The following is a 16,595-nucleotide window of genomic DNA, read 5'->3' on the forward strand; positions in this document are numbered from 1 at the left end:
CTTTTCTTTTTTTTTTTTTTCATATGTTGAATTATAGCTTTTCTTTGTTGCAGTTATAGTTTTATTTTACTTTTTCATTTTATTAATATTTTTGTTTAATCAGTTTACACATGCCTAATAATTTTAATTTTCCCATTAACCATTGGCATGCTCTCCACCTTTCTGCCTCCTTGTTTCTGGCCCTGCATGCATAAAGCATAGTAAGTGCAATTTGTTTAATAGGCGGAATTTCATCGTGCACAGATGCACGATCCCAGCATGCAGGAAGAAAGTGTCACCCTCTTGGGAGAAGAAGGTCTGAGAGCTGGAGGTCAAGCCCTGAAGTTGGGGTAAGCAAAACTGAATTAATATTTTATTGGGAGAAATAAATAAGATTTTCAGTATAGCATTTAAATAATTATCTTTAGAATGTTGCATTTATTAATTAGATTTTTTATTGCTGTTACTTTTCTGTTTTTAAATTTTAACTGGTGATTGTTTTTGTTGTAATATCTAATTCAAATACTAATTCATATTCAGGTAGCCCTCGATTTATGTCTGGGGGACAGGTGAAAATGGAACCCTTTATATCATGGAGTCAATGAGAAATCACAGGGTTAGGTTCCGGGCACCAAAAATTTTACTTACCACTTTGAATCGATTTGTTTTATTTTATCAGCATTCTTCATAATTGTAGTAATAGTTGATGGAGGCATATTCATAGCCCTACACACATTAGGATGGCTTTCACCAGCTTCCATCTTCCGAATAACCTCCATCTTATTTTCCAATGTGATAGATTGACATGCCTTTTTCATGCTTTCATTTGCACTAGGATTCATTGAACTTTTTACCAGATATGGCATCTCTTTATTCTATTAAATTAAAAACTTTATAACACGATTGGCAAAAACTGCACACTGCTATCACTATTATTAATTATTATTTAATTTATTAATAGCACAATTAATAAAAAATGTTAGCGTAATAAATTTCCAACACATGTAAATAGCATAAACAACAACCAACTGAATGCTTCACCGAATGGACCTTTACTACCCACATCCACAAGTGGCTACTTTGAGGGCGGGAAGCTTTCTCATCTCTGATTGGCTATGATACAGATGTGCTAATTGCTGATTGGCTCAAGTTGTCCTTTATCACGTGAACAGTGCATGACACGTAGTACAGTATGATGCCGATAAATTTTGTCTAGCGATTTTAAACTTTCAATTTATAAAAAAAATTGCAAAAATAAATAAATAAAAATAAAAATGGCCTTGTGGTTAGTGACCAGCACTATTACTTTTTTACTATTGCGAATCGGCACAAATAGGACCGGTGCAAAATGAGGGCTACCTATATATCTTTACTGTTTTTTCTCTGTCTTTCCCTCTCCCCGAAAATTCTTCAAATAATGGAAGCTTTGCAATTTAACGCATTCGCTGCCCAAATGAAAAATTGTGTCAAAGCTTTTTTTTTTTTTTTGTCTAAATGCACGTGTCCATTCAGTTGTGGTCAATAAATAAGCACTGTAAAAGGAAAGACACACGCAAAATGAACAACTGAATGATATCAGCACACTAAACCTAAGCTATTGCATTATGACTGGGATTTTGCTTAGCATCAATCGCACTGTCTAGAGACCACTATAAAAGTTGTATACTTGGTTCACAGTTTCATTTCTTCTTTACTTACATTGTTTTTTTTTTTATCTAGTTTAGTATTTTCCACAAGAATAAAAGGTAAAATTTTTGAAGATTATGCTTGCTGAATTTTAATTCTTTTGTTTGTGAAAAACAAAACATCATTCTTAGTGTGTCTACTGATAAAATTTTGTGTAAAAAGTATTTTTCTATAAAATTTTACCCTAAAGGGTTGTTATAATGGATCCACAGTCTGGGATATCAGGACTGAAAAGGAACAAGAATGGACAGTACATTGAATCAGTTCTTTATAATATGTCATCTGATAATGGAATAAAATTCTGTTCAAGTGATGGGGATTCTGAATCTTGTTCAGATGCAGCTGTTGGTGTTAGAATCATATAAACATGAGTTGTTGGCACTGCTTGAAGTGATGATTCTTCACAGATGAAATCCATTTATTAAAAAGCAGTACCTACTTGTTCCAGTGTGCCACAGAAGTGTCCCAAGGCACACATAAAGGATCCTCGCAAATATAAAAGGCAGTGAACAAGTTAAACAGAGAGTAGGTAGTAGTAGTAGTGGCATGTGATGCAAGAAAGCAAGTGTATGAGCTTATGCAGCATCAGCCAGAAAAAAAAAAAAAAAAAAAAAAAAATCACACCATTCCCTCCAAATGCCTGTCCAGTTCCTCCTTAAATTTATTCAACCTATCAACTTCCACAATGACAGATGGAAGTTTGTTCCAGCAATTAACCACCCGCTGGCTAAAGGCAAATTTCCGCACATCTATTCTACATCTGTCCTTTCTTAATTTGAATTTATGCTCCCTTAGGTTCATAATCTTGAACAAGTGGAAGAATCCCATCAGAATTCAGCATGCTCAACCCATTCAAGGCCTTATACACCTCAATCAGATCATCACACAGGTGCCTAGTCTCCAGCCACTGCAATTTGCAGAACTTAAGCCTCTCTTGGTAAGAGGATCCCTTCATTGCCTCTCGAACATCCCAGCATATTCGAGAGGCAACCAGAGGGAGTAATACTCTTGATCTGGTTATCAGCAGTGATCATTAAGAACCACTAGGTGGCATTGATCACAGTGTACTGATGTGGGATTTACTTAAAGATTTAATTACCATCAGAGGTAAAGGAAAGGGTTTTTGCTTCCGTAAAGGTGAGTACAGTGGTCTCAGAAATTTTTTAAATTCTGTACAGTGGGATCAACTGATGATGTTACAAACAGTAAATTCTAAGTGGGAAGCATTCAAGGAATTAATCGTGGATGCTACTAAAAGTTTCATACCTATTAAGAAATATTGTTCAAGGTTTAGGCCTAAATGGTTATCAAATGAACTAATGAGACTCGTAACAGAGAAGAAAAATGCATGGGATGCATATAAATTATCAAGCGACTCAGAAGCCTATGGCAGATATAAGCTAGTCTGTAATCAGGTCACAAAGGAGGTTAGGCAGGCGAAGGCAGATTACGAGAAATCCTTGGCAAAAGATGCTAAGAAAAACAGCAAGGACTTTACTTATATAAACTCTAAAAGGAAGGGGATGAATCTGATTGGTCCACTTGACATCGATGGTTCGACTGTTATATCATTAGGTATAATGATATAACTAGGTAAATATCATATCTTAATAGCACACTTCTCATTGTGATATGGTAAGACTAATTTATATTAGTTTGAAGTTTCTCAAATAATAAACATAGCACAAGAACAAATATTTAACTTTTATATTAAACAAACTTATGTTCGTTGTGGTTTTGGTCAAAGAAATGCTTATCATCACATTCCAAAGGTGGGTGAGTGTGAGAAATAAATTTATTGATGCTAAACGAATTATAACAGACTTGTGAGACATAATAGAAAGTAAAGATATGTAAAGTAGTATAATATATAAGAATAAAGCTATCAAACTAGCAATTGAACATTGAATCATCCTTTAAAAAAGAGTAAGAGATTACCTCAAGCTTTTTTGTAGAATGCTTCCAGTCAATGCTCTCCAAATGTAATGAATAAAATAAGATGAAAACAGATAAAAATCATCTTATTTTATTCGTTACATTTAGAGAGCATTGACTAGAAGCATTCTATGAAAAAGATTGAGTTAATCTGTTACTCTTTTTTTAATACAGTAAACCCCCGCTATTCGCGGTATCTGTATTCGCGGTTTCGCGTATTCGCGGTCGCTGATTTAATATAAAATGAAACCTAAAAAAATGTGAATTTTAAAGCGCCGTGAATATTTTCCGCCATAAAAAAACATGGGCATGGCTAAAATTATCTTTCCTGGTCAAAAAAGCGCTCAGTGGGTGGGGGGGAGAGGGGTGACAAAATCGCTAGCGTGGATGTTTCTCGCTAATCCTTGTTCAGTATGTGTTATGCGCTTATCATGGAAAGTTTCATCGTTTGCTTTTAATTTATATGCTTATAAATTGATAAATCTACCATTTTGCAGTGTAAAACAGACTTTTTCAAGTATGTTAACGGAAGAAAGTGACTTTATTGTGGACAAGTTCTTTCTAACCCGTACAAAAATATGGCTTCGAATAACAAAAGAAATGTGAAAATATCAAAGAAGGTGATGACATTAGCGAATAAAATTGAGTTATTAGACAAAATTTCTAATGGTGAAAGTGTCTCCTCAGTGGCAAAACATTATAAAATCAATGAGTCAACGGTACAATCAATCAAGAAATCGGAAGAAAAAATCCGCCGTAGTGTCCTTGAAAACGCACTAATTGCTTCAAAAATTTGCTCTGTAACTCGTGAAGTTCAATTAGAAAAAATGGAAAAAGCTTTAAATCTGTGGATAGAAGACCGAACTCAAAATAAAATTCCATTAAGTTCACTCATCATCCGTGAAAAGGCAAAACTCCTTTATCAACACTTTAGCAAAACTGGTGATAGCACTGGCGGGATAAGTGTTTTAGCTAGCAAAGGCGCTGGTTTGAAAGATTTGTTTGAAATTTCTAATAAATATTACATTTAATATTAAATTGTTTCTTATTTTCATTTCGATGCCATATGCTTGCAATTCACTATGTACTGTCTATGTACATAGTCATATTATGAAGGTACATATAATACATACATAGACAAAATTTTAGACTAGTTTTTCTTATATATTTAGTACTTTGGAACGGAACCCCTTTATTACTATGGGAGCAATAACTCAGTATTCGCGTTTTCGGTATTCGCGGCATTTCTCAGGAACGTAACCCCCGCGAATAGCGGAGGTTTACTGTATATTGAAAAATCATAGAAGTTATTGAACCTTACAGCTCAGAATTTTTACTAATTAAATCATCCTGTAAAATACGGTTATATGCACATAATTATTATAAAAAGTATATTAGCATTAGTAGTGGCAAATGATGCAAGAAAGCAAGCTTATACTATATCAGCCAAAAAAACTTCCCATTTTACCTACCCATCCCTTCCAACAGTTTGTCCAGTTCTTCCTTGAATTTATTTGAGCTATCCACTTCCACAACATCAGATGGAAGTCTGTTCCAACAATCAACCACCTGTTGGCTAGAGGCAAATTTCCACACATCTATTATGCAACCATCCTTCAAGAATTTATACCCTCTCATGTGCATAGTCTGAGCAAGAGGAAGAATGACATCAGCATTGAGCTTGCTCAACTTCAAAGCCTTAAACACCTCAATAAGGTTACCTTGCATGTTCCTAGTCTCCAGATGCTGCAATTTGCAGATTTGAACTCTTTTTCTCAGTAAGAGGACTCCTTTGTTCCCATTACCGATCTTTTTGTCCCCTTCTCTATACCCACTCCAGCAGCTCTACATCCTTCCTAAAATGATGCCTCCAGACCTGCTGAAGATGTGACCTGACCATTGCCTTGTACAATGGAATAATCACCTCTCTATCCCTGCTAGCAAAATTCCCATATATCACTGACAAAACCCTGTGTGCTGTCATACCACGCTGTCTGCATGGCTCTACATTAATCTGGAATTACTGCTACCCATGTGCAGTGCTTTGCATTTGACAGTGTTAAACTTCAACACGTTGGAAAGACAACTTGTGTAATTGAGACCCACTAATATTTGTAAAATTGGACAAGTGCTAACTTATTGTGATTTTCTCTTGTAGGATTTCCGAGTGGAAACTTTCCTCCAAAAAAATCTTTAAGCTGTTCTAAATCTCTAAATTTTCAAATTCCCAAACTATTAGTGGAATACGAGGGGGTGGGAATTTTCCTTCTATCCTCCTTCTCTTCCTTTTGCCTACTTAAACACCCTCCTCCCTGCACTTTTGAAATACTACAATGGGACGTGCCTGGGCCATATAAATATGGCCTTCAACAATGTTTGCTTCCTCTCCCCTTTGAAGATAGTATAAGCAAAAAGCCCTCATCAAGCTTTGGGTATTTATATCTGTTTATACCTCCAATTATTTGCCATGCATGGATTTAGGGTCAAAGCTTGCTTTTATCCTTTGTCCTGTTACAAGATTCACCTGTCTTTAAGCCGGTCTTTCAATACTCTTCCCATCTATTCTAATTGTACCTTACCTGGATGCAGTTATTCCTGAAAAACTTGAAAAAAATCTCAGGTAAGCAAATTCCTGGCTTAAAATTTTTAAAATATCTGTAATAATTCTAAAATATAAAAATATACTACAGTAAACCCCCACTATTCGCGGGGGTTACGTTCCTGAGAAATGCCGCGAATACTGAGTTATGGCTCGAATAGTAATAAAGGGGTTCCGTTCCGAAGTATGAAATATATAAGAAAAACTAGTCTAAAATTTTGTCTATGTTTGTATTATATGTACCTTCATAATATGACTATGTACATAGTGAAATGCAAGCATATGGCATCGAAATGAAAATAAGAAACAATTTAATATTAAATGTAATATTTATTAGAAATTTCAAACCAGAGCCTTTGCTAGCTAAAAAACTTATCCCGCCAGTGCTATCACCAGTTTCGCTAAAGTGTTGATAAAGGAGTTTTGCCTTTTCACGAATGATGAGTGAACTTAACGGAATTTTATTTTGAGTTCAGTCTTCTATCCACAGATTTAAAGCTTTTTCCATTTTTTCTAATTTAACATCATGAGTTACAGAGCAAATTTTTAAAGCAGTTAGCGCGTTTTCACGGACACTCAGCGGATTTTTTCTTTCGATTTCTTGATTGATCGTACTGTTGACTCATTGATTTTATAATGTTTTGCCACTGAGGAGACACTTTCACCATTATAAATTTTGTCTAATTACTCAATTTTACTCACTAATGTCATCACCTTCTTTGATCTTTCACATTTCCCTTGTTATTCGTAGCCATATTTTTGTATGGGTTAGAAAGAACTTGTCCACAATAAAATCACTTTCTTCCGTTAACACACTCGAAAAAGTCTGTTTTATACTGCAAAACGGTAGATTTATCACTTTTGTAAGCATATCAATTTATAAATTGATAAATTTATTCAATTTATAAGCTGTTGTTGTTGTTGTTGTTATTTGGATTTTAGGAGCATTAGCAACTAAGGCCATATTGCTCCGGGATATGCGGTGGTCATTCCTTGACCTTTCCACATCCTCCGTATTTGGTGGTGACGGGCTCGAACCCCGGTCTAATCAAGAAGCGTGTGCTACGCACTGCTGCTCCTTCCCACCTGGCTACGGAGGCGCCTTCCAATTTATAAGCATATAAATTAAAAGCAAACGACGAAACCTTCCATGACAAGCACATAGCACATACTCAACAAAGATTAACGAGAAACATCCACACTCGCGATTTTGTCACCCCTCTCCCCCCACCCACTGAGCACTGTTTTGACCGGGAAAGATGATTTTAGCCACGCCCATGTTTTTTTTTATGGCGGAAAATGTTCACGGCGATTTAAAATCCACATTTTTTTAGGTTTCATTTTATATTAAATCAGCGACCGCGAATAGTGTGGGTTTACTGTATTTCTATAATATTTCTTAATATCTTATATTTTTTATTTAATATTTTATTTTTTGAGTTAAAATCAAATCTCTTGATTTAAAAATTAATTCAAAATGAGGATACAGATCCTCTACAAGAGAAAATCACAATAAATTAGCATTTGTTCAATTTTACGAATATTAGCGGGTCTCAATTACACAAGTTGTCTGTCCAACATGTTGTAGTATCGAGGATTTTTTTGGTGGTGCCTCCGTAGCCAGGTGGGCAGGAGCAGCAGTGTGTAGCACACGCTTCTTGATATAGACTGGGGTTCGAGCCTGTGACCACCAAATATGGAGGATGCGGAAAGGACAGGGAATGACCACCACATATCCCTGGAGGAATATGGCCTTAGTTGCTAATGCTCCTAAAAACCAAACAACAACAAACAACATTGAGTTTTGAGACAGTAGGATTCTGGTTATGTTTTTTTATGCGATGCTAAACTACAATTGCCATTTCTCAGCCAATCTGCCCAGACTTTCTAGATCTTGTTGTAGGACCATACCTTCATAAATGTTATTATGATGCTATATTATGATGTATTATATAATATATGCATCATAATATATTATGATATCTCTCATCAACAAGTGCAATACCACCACTTTGCTTATTGGAGGCTTGAAGTGGTGGAACCCATGTTTAGTCTCTAGAGCAAAGCTCTGGCAAACCCTCCCTCATCTCTTCCATCATGTGGTATGATTGATGTCTTTTGAGTTTGTGACGGACATCAAGTTCAGATCCAATCTTCCTTACATTTTGAGGGTACAGCTCTAAAATGGTGTTCTAGCCTGTCTGCTAGATAGTCCACCAGCCTGAACATAATAGTAACTCTCTAGGAGGCTTCCAGTTCAGCTAGTGTTTAACGTTGCTGCCTATACATTGCCAGACAGTGACTGGAGGATGTCCGAGTAGTGTGTATGTGGGGGGGGGGGCATTTTCGATGCAACATTATGTCAAGGAGCTGGGTATATTCATACCATGTGTATGCAATATCCAAAGATTTCATTACTCCATACAGCTCCCCCACCTTTTCTTACTACTGAATACACCATGAATTGTCAAACCAAAAGAATAAACTTATCTGCAAAAAGATCGAAACCTCCCAAACACTTCCTTGTTAATTTCACAAATACATGTGGTCTCAGTTCTAATCTTAATGAGACCATTTCCACTTACAGTCTTCCAAACCCCATGTACTTTTTCTGACAGAATCCCAGTTATCAGTTGATTCAACCACTGCTCGTCCGAATTGTCAGAATTATTTGCTGTAAGATTCCTTTCACTTCAAAAGTGACACTTGTGCATATGTCCATTCTGATATTCCCTGTCAGAGACTTAGTAATTTGGAATCTCCTCTTTTAAATCTTCTGTGGCTTAAAATCTCTCTACCACATTCTGTAAAATTCATCTGTTGCCTCTAATGTTCTCTTGACTCCACTAATCACTTGGAACTCTGACTTCCTCATGTTGAAACTTGACTTTCTCCAGTCCAACTTTCCTAACAGTGAGGTAATTTTCCTTGGTGATTTTAATGTTCGTAACTCCAGTTGGCTTCCATTTTCTAGTCACATGGACCCAGCTGGTCAAGATGCTGAACCTTTTTCAATTACCTATGACCTTGCACACACAGATTGTTCATTTATCTACCAGAATACCGGGCAATCCTAACCACGCAGCCAACAGCTTGATCTTTTTCTCACAAACAACCCTTCTTTTACACACAGTCGAGGTTAGTGGTCCTCTAGGCACCTCAAATCACAACTTGGTGATGGTCTCTTCTCCAATGAGGCCTGTCTCTCGTGGCCATTCTCAACCTCATGTTATTTGGCATTACAAGAATGCAAAATGAGATGATCTGCGTGATTTCTTTTCTTCTTTCCTTTGGTCTGATTACTGTTTCAAATCTTCTGATGTAAACATTTGCTCAGATCTTGTCTGTGAAATTATTTTTGTAGGGAATGAATCCTTTATTCCACACTATCTTAAAATCTTATCCTTTATCTGAACCTTGGTTTTCCAATAAATGTGCTAAAGCTGTTCAAGAGAAGAATGTTGCATATTGTAATTGGCTTTTCCAATTCTCTAGGTTCATTTTCTGCCTACACCAAAGCTTGCAACAATTGTAAAGCAGTTATTAATCAGTCTAAACTATATTTCAAACATGCTAAGAGTAGACTACTTGCTTCTTGTCTAAATGGTAGTTGATCATTCTGGTCTTTTTCCAGAGCTATTTGACACAGTTTTTGCCCATCTCAACTCCCACTTCTGTTAAAATCTGATAGTTCTATTGCCTCCTCAGCATTTTGAGGAGGCAATAGAAGAAAGGTAGAATGCTAGTAAGTAGACTTTATCTCTGTCAAGATAAAGTCGACTTACTAGCATTCTACTTTTCTTCTAGCTCTTCTATTTGACTATATTGGTAAACCACCTCCCACCATTCCTAGCACACTCCATTCAATGCCTCCTATGCCCTTCCATCAAAAGGATGTCAAAAGGATTTTGATCAATCTTAATGCTAAGAAAGTAGTATTAGTAGTAGTGGCATGTGATGCAAGAAAGCATGTGTATGTGCTTATGCAGCATCAGCCAAAAAAAAAAAAAAAAATCACACCATTCCCTCCAAATGCCTGTCCAGTTCCTCCTTAAATTTATTCAACCTATCAACTTCCACAACGACAGATGGAAGTTTGTTCCAGCAATTAACCACCCGCTGGCTAAAGGCAAATTTCCGCACATCTATTCTACTGAACAAGTGGAAGGATCCCATCATAATTCAGCGTGCTCAACCCATTCAAGGCCTTATACACCTCAATCAGATCACCACGCAGGTGTCTAGTCTCCAGCCACTGCAATTTGCAGAACTTAAGCCTCTATTCGTAAGAGGATCCCTTCATTCCCCTCACCAATCTTGTTGCCTTTCTCTGTACACGCTCAAGTAAATCTACATCCTTCCTAAAATGAGGCCTCCAGATATGTACGCAGTACTCAAGGTGTGGCCTGACCATTGCCTTATACAGAGGGATAATCACCTTCTTTTCCCTGCTAGCAAAATTCCTATATATCATTGACAAAACCCCATGACCTGCCCTGGCAGCCTGTCTGCATTGCTCAGAAAACTTCATATCTGCCTGCACAATTACTCCCAGGTCTTTTTCATTTTCTACCACCTTAAGTGTAGTACCACACAGTTGGTACATTTCTCTGGGGTTACTTCTACCCATATGCAGTACTTTGCATTTGCCAAGGTTAAACTTCAGTTGTCACTTCTTAGCCCACCTGCCCAAATTATCTAGATCCTGTTGCAGTAGCACATTGCCATTACTGTCATTAACAACCCTGCCAACCTTTGTATCATCTGCAAACTTCGACATTAAGCCTGATATACCTTCATCAATATCATTGATAAATATACAAAACAACAGTGGACCCAACACCGAACCCTGTGGGACTCCACTAATAACATTAGTCCACGAAGAGCAGCACCCATTGATTACCACCCTCTGTCTTCTCCCACTTTAACCATCCTTTTATCACTTGTAGCAACTTACCCTTAATACCATTCTGCTCCAATTTGTACAATAGTCTTTCATGCGCAACAGTGTCAAAAGCTTTCCTGAAATCCAAATATATGATATCAAAATTATTTTTTGCATCCAGTTCCTTTGTAACCACATTATAATATCCTATCAAATTTGTCAGACAAGACTTTCCCTTGACAAACCCATGCTGTGTCTGAATTATTGCTGTAGTCTTGTCTAGATGATCCTGCAATGCATCTTTAACCAGTGACTCCATTATTTTACCCGGAACAGAAGTTAAACTAACTGGTCTGTAATTACTCGTGTCACCCTTCGATTCCCCCCTTTGTAAATTGGGGATACATTTGCACATCTCCAGTCCGTGGGAACCTCCCCTGAGTCCAAGGATGCTCTCATAATTATGGCTAAGGGTTTGCTTAGTTGCTTTGCCAACTCCTTTAATATAACTGGATAGATCCCATCCACCCCAGTGCTTTTCTTATGTTTAACTTCAACAATTTCTCCTCCACTTTTCTCTCAGTTATTACAAAATCATTAAGTATCCTGCTACAATTTGATAACCTTCTGGCATTTTCAAACCCTAATAATTCCTCATGTGTGAATGTAGATGCAAAATACTCATTCAGTTTGTTTGCTATCTGAGCAGGATCATCAACAGTCGAACCATCGATGTCAAGTGGACCAATCAGATTCATCCACTTCCTTTTAGAGTTTATATAAGTAAAGAAATCCTTGCTGTTTTTCTTAGCATCTCGGTTCTGATGGTATTTCTTGACTTATTCTCAAAACCTGTGCTCTTGAACTTATCCCTATTCTGTTGCCTTTCATACTTTCTTAATTCACTTGTGTTTTTCCTTCTGCTCAGAAATTTGCTCATATCTGGCCAGTTCCTAATAATGAGACAAATCCCTCTCATCCAATTATCGTCCAATTGTACTTACTACTCTTTCTAAAGTAATGGAGAAATCAATTTACCACCAACTCAAACTTTCTAGAAACCTTCCATCTAATCAATGATCGCTGGTATGGATTCCATCAGTGTTGATCCTCTGGTGAAATTTCTGAGCAGAAGGACAAAACACCAGTGAATTAAGAACGTGTATGAAAGGCAACAGAATAGGAGTAAGTTCAAGAGTACAGGTTTTGAGAATAAGTATGTTACCCATCTAAGAATAAATTCAATGGAAAAGTTTGGTGAAACTCAAGTGGTTGCTCTTGACGTTTTAAAGGCTTTTGATCGTGTTTGGCATAAAGGTCTTCTAAATATGCTTCCATCTTATGGTTTGCCAACTGTTTCTCTCTAATCACTCACTGCAGATAATGGTAGATGGTTCTCTGTCTTCTAACTTCTCCACTAATGCAAGTGTTCCCCAAGGTTCAGTTCTTTCTCCTACTCTTTTCCTCCTGTATATTAATGACCTCCTTTCATTGACTGGAAATCAATCCTATGGATAGCTTTTCTGATGTTAGCACGTTGTATTCCATGTTACAGTTTGAGAAACCTTGCCTGCATAAACAGCTTTAACTTCTCGAATATCCACTACCACTTCCGTAAATGCTGATCTCCAATGGGGCAAAGATAACTTAGTTGATTTCAATCTTTCTAAAACTCAGTCCTGTCTTAAATTTCACAAAAAGGATTCTTCTGTTTCTATGCTCATCTTCAATGATACTCAGATTTTTACACAAGATCGCATATCTCTATTAGAGATTGCCCTGACTTCTAATTTCTCTTGGCATAAGAAAATCACAAACATTGCTTCCTGCATCTAAAAAACTGGGTTCTCTCTTTCCCATGCAGCATTACTTTTCTTCTAAACAGCTGCTTGCCCTCTACAAATTGCAAATCTGCCTTACAATGGAATTTTTTTCCCACATCTGGGGTGGTTTCCCCCAAAATCTCTGACTCCTAGATTCCATTCAAAAGAGGCCAGTTAGGTTAATTAATGACCCACCTCTAACAAAGTCTTTCCACTCTGTCTCATAGACACGTTTCTGCCGCATGCCTTTTCTATAGATACTTCCATGGACGCTGTTCTTTTGAGTTGATTTCTATAATTCCTTCTCTCTCTTCAAAACCATTTTAAACACATTCCACAGCCAGTCAGCATCTGTTCATTGTCCAACTTCAATTGCACAGAACCAACTTTTTCTTCTTCCTCGTTTATGCCTTCAACTTCTGTTTTTTGGAACAAACCTCCCTTCATACATACTGCCTGAAAATTTCAATATACAGAAATTCGAATCTAATATCAATAAGTATCTTCTTTCATCTTCACAACCTTCACCCTATGCACGTTACTAAGTGCTATAGGTTGTAATGCCTCTCATGCTTGGGGGTTTCGAAAAAAAAAAAAGCGGTGTCACAGTTATCCAGAATGGCATGCTCCATGGTTTTTATTTTACTAAAAAGGTTATTATTATTGTCTACATATTTCATGACTGGTCAGTGCTGAAACCTGAATATATGCTGTCCTCCACAAAGATTTAAAGAATTTATGCTGCATAGAATTCAGGTTGCTCTAATAGGCTCCTGAAAAAGTTAACACCTTTTTCCTTAACTGCATATCACTTAAATGTTCCAGTGACTTGGTGTTCCACAACTACTCACACTAGTAATGGGGAAAAAGAGTTCTCACTGAAAAGATATTTGCCGTCTTCATCATAGAGCCTAACATTTTGGGAGCAATGTTCATTCAAAGTTCCTTTAGCCTGATGTTACATCACATTCGTGCATCAATAGCTGACTTCAATTATTGGCTAGGTTTCTGCTTAAACAAATTTTTTTTTTTGCTTTCCAGTAGTGACATTCCCACATTTTTCACCAGAAAAAACCTGATTGTGTCACCTTCTATCCTGGGTGCCTAATGTCTTTTTTAAAAACCTTTAGTCTATTTTTGCTTTCTTAATGATGCAAACCTGATATGGACTATAGATATAATCTGTGTGCTACAATATATGCTGTGCCTCCGTAGCCAGGTGGGCAGGAGCAGCAGTGCGTAGCACATGCTTCTTGATAAGACCGGGGTCCGAGCCCATGAACACCAAATACAGAGGATGTGGAAAGGTCAGGGAATGACCACCGCATATCCCCAGGCCTTAGTTGCTAGTGCTCCTAAAAAAAAAAACCAAATAACAAACAATATGATGTGTGATGCCTTACCCTATTGTTCATCCATTTCTGCTACTGTCATATACACCTTTGCTCAAATTATCATTATATGAGCTATAGGACTTAATACTTTCAATGTTTTGTTTTTTATTAATCTCTAAGTATTAATCTCTTGTTTATGATGAATATCCATTTATATCAATCCAGTATCATCATTGTTATTTGTAATTTGTACAAATTTTGTGGTGATGGTATTGTGTACAGCCATTGTAACCATATTTACTTCTGTACAACAATAAAGAGCATTTATTAATTTATCACTTTCATGCCCATCTTGTTTCTCAGATAGCAAGAATTGCATATCTTTGAAATGTTTGAGCAGAACTTAATAAGGTATAATTTTTAATTCTGAGATTTGAAACATGAAGCCAGAGTTTTTGCTGTACATTTGCAACCGCTGAAACCATTCATTTATTTCGGATTCAGTATTAGCCAAATAGTGCAAGGAAGCCACAGGCTTTCGATGCACCAGCCAAAAAAAAAAAAAAAATTAAGAAACAACAAATTATGCACTTCTGTCCTTATGAAGGTAGCTACTCAGTTGACCTTTGAATTCCTTTATAAACTGTCAGTTGCAACTACTTGTGGAGGCAACTTGTTCCAGCAATCAATGGCTCACTGGTTAAAAGAAAACTTCCTACAATTTAGTCTCAACTTCTTCCCCTGTAATTTGAATTTATGGCCTGGAATTCCAGAATTTCAGGCCATAAATTCCAGGCCAGAACTTGGAATTCTGCTTCTGGATTTATAACAGTAAAAATTCTGCTTTTGTTCATTTTACTAGCCCCTCTTAGAGCCTTATAAATCTTAATCAGGTCCCCTCCAAGTGCCTTGTTGCCAAGCTCTGTAGCCCACATAATCACTCTTTCCTTTCTCATATGGTTGCCGTTTTGCCAATCTCACCATGCTAGTTGCCCATCTTTGAATCCTTTCAAGAAGCTCAATATCTTTTTTCAGATGAGGTCTCCATCCTTGGGTACTGTATTCCAAATGCGATCTTACGATTGCATTATACAGTAGGTTATTGACTTCCCTATCTCAACAGGATAATGTTCAATAAATCATCGATAAAGCTGTTCTAGATAATGACTGTCTAGATTAAATTTTAAATTCCTTTAAATTTAATCTAGGTAACTACTCCCTAATACTTGTCTATGGCATTAATGTATTGACATGCTGGAGCAACCTGCCAAGTCATTTCAACTCTCCCTCTGCTTCCTTTAGCCTGTAGGAAAAATTTTTTTTGTTGCATTTTCTGCCTTACAGATAAACTGTTATTTATAAATAAATATATATAAATTTTTGTATTTCCAAGCCACAGGTTACAATAACTATTGACAGAGCGGAGAAACTACATTTGTCCTTGCCCTATCAACATTTGCTGAATGAGATATATGTGGCTTCATAATAAATGATTAAAGCATGACAATTCTTAAATGATTGAGAATTGTGTTGCTTTCCTTGAACAGGTTTCTGGGTTGTAATCCCAATTATTTTGTTCATCAGATACATCATCCATTTCTGATAACTCTTCTGTTTAATATCAATTGGGAATTGGCAGGTCCTCATTCTGTGACAGTGGAGCAATAGAAGGTGGAATGGCATGATCCAGTACATCTCTATCTACAGACTTTTTAAACTTTGATATATCTACCATACAAAAGTAGCAGCCAACATGATGGTTTGTGGGCTCTCTCTGTATTTGAGGTATAGCAAAAAGCACACACTGAGGAGTACCATGGAACCATCCCTCTAATGTTGACTTGCAGCTACCACAGCAGAAATAGGGTTGCTATGACTTGTCTTGATCACCCATTGGCATTCCAAAGTAAGCATCATATGCACTGCTAAGCTTGGTACCACCAGCGATGTTATGCTTCTCTGCTTAAACCTATATAATGTCTGTAAACATAGCAGAACAAGTCTGGAAATAATTTAAATAAAACTTTCATTTTGGTAGCTATGGAAAACTGAAGGGGGAAAAAAATCCTTATTATATGAATACTACAGGCTCTCATCACTGAATTCCTCACACAAATGGCATATAGTTAAATACAAACTTACCATTTTGTTTGCTACATAGCATTATGGTACTAAATATGATTTTTTAAAAGTGAAACGGTGTTTTGCTCACTTTGAATCATAATTGGTTCTTTTAAACCAATTATGAACTGATGGTGTAGTTGCATAATAAAACATTGTTTTAGATTGAGAAAAGAGAATTATGAAGCACACACTTCAGTATTAATTAGAACTGTGTTGATCACAACTGAAGC

The 16,595-nt window shown here is 36.7% G+C and overlaps 1 protein-coding gene across 3 annotated transcripts in view; it reads left to right on the forward strand.

The window, feature by feature from the left end:
• The window catches only part of Vha100-1 (V-type ATPase subunit a family protein Vha100-1), a 207,513-nt gene that overhangs the window by 56,525 nt on the left and 134,393 nt on the right, over positions 1–16,595 (forward strand). For 2 of the 3 annotated variants that reach the window (XM_090375739.1, XM_090375724.1), the window contains exon 5: positions 223–329. In XM_090375739.1, coding sequence (XP_090231865.1) covers positions 223–329 — 107 coding nt within the window. The remainder of the gene's footprint in view (positions 1–222; positions 330–16,595) is intronic. The other variant, XM_090375730.1, reaches the window with a different exon arrangement.

The sequence above is a fragment of the Mastigoproctus giganteus genome, chromosome 1 (assembly GCF_048544385.1).
Source record: "Mastigoproctus giganteus isolate SK-2022 chromosome 1, ASM4854438v1, whole genome shotgun sequence".
NCBI lineage: Eukaryota > Metazoa > Arthropoda > Arachnida > Uropygi > Thelyphonidae > Mastigoproctus > Mastigoproctus giganteus.